Here is a 5558-nt window from a genome sequence, read left to right as displayed (position 1 = left end):
AAGTATAGTTAATTAGAGAGCTCCTCACTTTTTAGGGTAGATCATTTGATCGAATTATTTAAACAAATTATTGTGTTTGGAGTCTGGATAATTCTTCACAAATGTTTTTACTTATTGTATCACTTTTTTACAACAAGTGATGTCAATTGTGAAACAAAGTAAGTATTATTTACAAGTAAATATCATTGGACAAAATGGAAAACCGATAAATTTTGCAGAGGCAACGAAATTTTAGATTATGAAAATTGAAGAAGCAAATAATTTAACTTATAATTGAGAAGTGTGTCGAAGAATTGAAAAGTCAACATCGATATCTCCCCATTAAAATATTTGTTATTTGATAAACTTAATTTTTTTTCTTAAAACAATGATAGTACTTTGAAATAAAATTTAAGAATAATTTTTTCTTAAAGAATGCATATAATTCTAGAGAATACTAATCTTTTAAGAACTTTTGTTTTGTCAACTATTTGAACGATGCTTTGATAAAAAAAAATTGAGTGCAACCAATCCCACGCCGCCAACAACAAAAACAACAACAACAGACTCAGATACTCTTTCTTTATCTCCCTCAAATTTTCGAATCAGTTCATTTTACGCAACAAAATTCTCCACTCACACCAACATTCCTACGCTTTTTAAACCAAAAAACCGTTGTTAAAGCTCTCTGCTACAATCTCACACATTCTCTTCTCCATTTTCATTAGCAACACGAATCGATATGGCTCTATCACGTTTATCTTCTTCCTCACACGGATCCAATCTCTTCAAACCCTTCTCCGCCGCCTTCACTCTCCACCGCCCGATCTCCTCCGACACAACCGCCTCTCTCACAATCGAAACCTCCCTCCCCTTCACCGCGCACAATTGCGACCCTCCTTCCCGCTCCGTCACCACATCCCCCTCCGAGCTTATCCAATTCTTCCGCACCATGGCCCTAATGCGCCGAATGGAAATCGCCGCTGATTCACTCTATAAAGCCAAACTCATCCGCGGGTTTTGCCACCTCTATGATGGCCAAGAAGCGGTTGCTGTCGGCATGGAAGCCGGAACGACGAAAAGGGATTGTATAATTACGGCTTACCGTGATCACTGTACTTTTCTCGGGCGCGGTGGGACTCTGCTTGAGGTTTATTCGGAGCTTATGGGGAGAAGAGATGGGTGTTCGAAAGGGAAGGGTGGGTCGATGCATTTTTATAAGAAGGATTCTGGGTTTTATGGGGGGCATGGGATTGTTGGGGCTCAGGTTCCGCTGGGGTGTGGTTTGGCTTTTGGACAGAAGTATTTGAAAGATGAGAGTGTTACTTTTGCTTTGTATGGAGATGGTGCTGCTAATCAGGGACAGCTTTTTGAGGCTCTTAATATGGCTGCTCTTTGGGATCTTCCTGCTATTTTGGTTTGTGAGAATAATCATTGTGAGTTTTTTTGTTTTGTTTGTTTTGTTTGGTGGTTTTGAAATTGGGTTTGTTTATTTGGTTGATTTGTGTTTTGGGTTTGTGTTTGTGTTTTTAGATGGAATGGGAACTGCTGAATGGAGAGCTGCTAAGAGTCCTGCTTATTACAAGAGAGGGGATTATGTTCCTGGATTGAAGGTGAGTTTCATGGTTTTATGGTTGGGTGTGGATTTTGTGTGTTTTTGTTTTGGTGTTTGCGCGTGCTATGAAGCAACGATATAGATGCGTGATACTTACATTGACTTGTGGAGACTCTTGATAATTTAAAACAATAGAAGTGATTAAATATAATTGCATGTGTCTGTGTGTCGAACACTAACACGAGTTAAACACCCAACCCACCTTCCATATGGAGTGAGAGTGATACGTAGTGTGCATGTGTTAGGAACCTGAGAATCGGACTCGAAGTCGAAGGAATTAACAATTTTATTAATTAGGATAGCGTAGAAGAGAATCTTCCCCCAAGGGTTTTCCTTTCACAATTATTAGTACAATATTTTACTCTTTTGTATTTTCCTACTTATATAAATAGTCCTATAACAATCTTAACTAACCAATCAACTAACTTTTATAACTACTCTTAACTACTTTAACTATTCTAATTAACCACTATTCTACATCCTACCAATAGACCCCTCCTCAAATCAACCCTGTCCTCAAGGTTGACATCTACTATATTCTTCTTGTAGGTGTAATACTTTGTAACATACATTGGCTTCCTTTTTTTCTTCAATATATTCATTAAAAATGAAGTACTGCCCATCTCATACAGCATGCTCCCCTTTAGATTATTGCCACCGTTAACCCACCAATGTACTAAGGAGTAAGTGCCGGATCTGTTTTGCAACTTACTCTTATTTTTATTGCCTGATTGCTGCCACATGGATCCCACAAATGGATGCTTGTTGAATCGAATTCTGCTTATGTTGGTTGTGTTCACCTCCTTCCCACGCATTTGTGACTTCACTAATTTCTGTAGCACTGGATTGGTTGGACATAATCTTCAAAAAATGCGGGTCTTCTAACCCATTAGAAGACCACCCAAGCTGGAGGCAGCTCCATCAAATCAATTGAATCATCTTTAGTGACCTTAGCCGACCTTTTAGCAAAATTTGCTGGATGAAAAAATCACGTAGTCCTTAATTTTGCCCAATCCGCAAGTGTTTCACCAATATCTACTTGCTCACCCTCATTTGAAAGAACAGCCAGCCATTCTGAATCATAATCCTCATTCTCTTCTTGATCCGGATTCAGAGTTTCATCTAAATCATAAAATCTTTTACAATCTTCTATCTTTTTACTTTCTAAGGATAGTCTCTTTGAATATGCGCGTACAAGGTGATTTTGTGAGCTTCGACCTGGTAGGTGTTGCCTTTTGATTTACGTCTTGTGGTGTAGGCTCAAGAAAAGCCCTTGTTGTTGGCGGGCTGTAGTCAGACGGCTCTGGTGAAGGCGGTACTCATCCCTACAAAACCGGCTTGTAGGATGAGGATTGCCCCCGCTTATAAACACAACACAGGCCAAATCTCTAAACAATGTGGGACTAAAATCAAAGCCAACACAATGAAGGTGTTGGGGGAAGCAATGACGCAAGCCAAAGTGCTGCAATTAAGGCGACTAGGGACGGACCGCAATTAAGGCGGAAAGTCCAACAATATTAATGTTTATATGGACTCTCCTTCCATACTTTTATTTTTCTTCTTATTATCATGTTTTGCTGTCTAAATATGTAGAATTATATTGCCTATATGTGATCTGTCTTGGTTAGGTATACAAGTTATTTGCTATCATTAGATAAGTGTGTGCATAATGAGGAAGGATTTCACTTGTATGCATAACTTTATGCACAACTATGTACATGTGTTTTCAAACAATATTTTTAAGAAAACTACTTAATGTATTGAAATACTTTTTCAGGTAGATGGCATGGATGTTCTTGCTGTGAAACAAGCTTGTAAATTTGCAAAGGAGCATGCTTTGAAGAATGGGCCCCTTGTAAGTATTTTTTTTCCTGTTATGAATTACTTTAAATTAATTGCTAGCAATCGAATGTTATAAGTTGACCATTCATCTACTAGTTCTCGAGTACAGTTGATCCAACTCATTACATTAAAGTAGCTGTCATTGTAGCGTTGATTAATTCATCAAAGTATAATCTCTCAGATTTTGATCGATTTCTGTATGTTAATATTTATTCTGTCCAGATCCTTGAAATGGACACTTACAGATACCATGGTCACTCCATGTCTGATCCTGGAAGCACATACCGAACACGTGATGAAATTTCTGGTGTGAGACAGGTTTGTCATATTTTCCAGCATGTAAATGCCATATAGTTTAATATTTTGAGGAGTTCGTTTTAACTTCTTTTTATTCTCTCTTGGCTAAATCAATTGTAGGAGCGCGATCCAATTGAGAGAGTTAGAAAGCTGTTATTGTCTCATGATATTGCTACTGAAAAGGAACTTAAGGTGATTCAATCAATTTGGAATTCATTTTTTATCCTTGAATTGTGAAATGTGCTAATTTCAGAATTGGGTTATGCATGTCATTCATACATACTATATGACTTGTAAATATTCATGATTTTTTATTCTACAAATTTTTTGCACTTGAGAATTTAGGAAGATTCAAAAGAATTTTGAATAGTTTCTGTTTTCTAGCTTATCATGCAAGTACCTTCGATAGATATTTGTTTGCATGGATGTATAAAAACACTTGAACTTAATATGAGGCTAAAGATTTGGATTTGGTTGTCTTCTTTTAGGATACTGAAAAAGAAGTCCGAAAAGAAGTTGATGAAGCCATTGCTAAAGCAAAGGTAAAAAAAACGCATGCGGTGTTTATTCTCTTAGCTCCTACTTCTGTACTAAATAGCTTATACATTTGCATATTCTTATTACTTCATACAATTTACGATCTTAGAGTTGTTTGTTTTCTATTTTGATTTTCAGGATAGTCCAATGCCAGATCCATCTGATCTATTTACCAATGTATATGTTAAAGGATACGGAGTTGAGGTATTTATTCCAACCCTATTCATTATCCATTGAGTGAAATTTACTTGGTAGTAGTGTGTTTGAATGCTTTTACTCGACTCTTACGGTTGGTGCATCCATGTTCTGAATCTGCAGGCATTTGGTGTTGATAGGAAAGAAGTGAGAGTTACATTGCCATGAATAGGAAATTTATTGGTACCAAAGTGATGAAAATAATGAAAGAATAAAAGATTTTTCTGCAGAAAAATCTCTGAGCCTTTTGGTTGAGTTTTCCCCCACGTATATAGTTCATTTACTCTTGAGCAGCAACGGGGTGGAATGAATACTTTTTGACATGTAGTTTTTGTTGGAGAGCATATGTATGTGCATTGAGCAAAGCATTATTATGTTTGATGCAATTTGGGTGTTATGCAAAATTGAGGAATTCATTGTGTTCAGTTCCCCTTAAACTTTTATGTTGCTATTCACCATGCTCTCCTTCATTCTCTTAAGATAAGGTTCTTCTTACCTACCCCACTAAATGTGGATTAACAAAAAGTAAAATTTACAGTCTCAGTAATGAGTTGAGTCAAAAAGGAGAGAATTGAATATCTCCATTATTATGGTCAATTATTTAGTAATGTTGCACAGTAGTATTTATTTTGTTGGGTCGACCTAGTAGTACCACATATGCGGTCACTGTCTAGAACAGTATGAATTTATGACATGCTGACACAAAAGGTTTTATGACAAATATTAAGTTTGAGTGAATGTATGGTGTCTTAAGAAACAACACCTACAGTACCTATTAATATTAGTTGTCCCTGTCTCTTTAACATCTCCATCTCTTAACTCATCTAGTTGCTCAATACTTTAATATAAAGGCTGTGTGATTCATATTTATATAAAGGATGATGTTAACTTCTGAGGGGGATATCAGCAAGGCGAGGGTGGGTGACACATCCCTATATTTTAATCCTGCAAGGTTTTTAAAGATTTTGCCTTTCATAGATTAGGATTTTTATTTGTTACAATTACAATCAAATGGCGTGCTCCAGCTGACTTGTAAAAAATATCAATCCTTCTTCTGTGAGAAATCATCATTGCACCCTTTGAAGTCTTGCAA

At 36.7% G+C, this 5558-nt stretch overlaps 1 protein-coding gene across 1 annotated transcript; it reads left to right on the top strand.

The window, feature by feature from the left end:
* Window positions 1-479: 479 nt before the first annotated feature.
* On the top strand, window positions 480-4890 carry LOC131651503 (pyruvate dehydrogenase E1 component subunit alpha, mitochondrial). The gene is made up of 8 exons (XM_058921163.1): window positions 480-1415; window positions 1513-1592; window positions 3372-3449; window positions 3659-3754; window positions 3854-3925; window positions 4222-4275; window positions 4409-4474; window positions 4589-4890. Exons 1-8 carry the CDS (start codon window positions 722-724, stop codon window positions 4631-4633), a joined length of 1185 nt encoding a protein of 394 aa, XP_058777146.1. The 5' UTR covers window positions 480-721; the 3' UTR covers window positions 4634-4890.
* Window positions 4891-5558: the final 668 nt, after the last annotated feature.

Source organism: Vicia villosa, linkage group LG2, assembly GCF_029867415.1.
Source record: "Vicia villosa cultivar HV-30 ecotype Madison, WI linkage group LG2, Vvil1.0, whole genome shotgun sequence".
NCBI classification, from domain to species: domain Eukaryota; kingdom Viridiplantae; phylum Streptophyta; class Magnoliopsida; order Fabales; family Fabaceae; genus Vicia; species Vicia villosa.
Note: the sequence above shows the minus strand (reverse complement) of the source record. Positions and strands in the feature narration are given on the sequence as shown.

Bases quoted from the DNA above. Each gene is read 5' to 3' on its own strand.
- LOC131651503 (XM_058921163.1), top strand. From the start codon at position 722: ATGGCTCTATCACGTTTATCTTCTTCCTCACACGGATCCAATCTCTTC. The intron at 1,593-3,371 runs GTGAGTTTCATG...ATACTTTTTCAG, and splicing joins ATTATGTTCCTGGATTGAAG to GTAGATGGCATGGATGTTCT. The intron at 4,475-4,588 runs GTATTTATTCCA...CTGAATCTGCAG, and splicing joins TTAAAGGATACGGAGTTGAG to GCATTTGGTGTTGATAGGAA.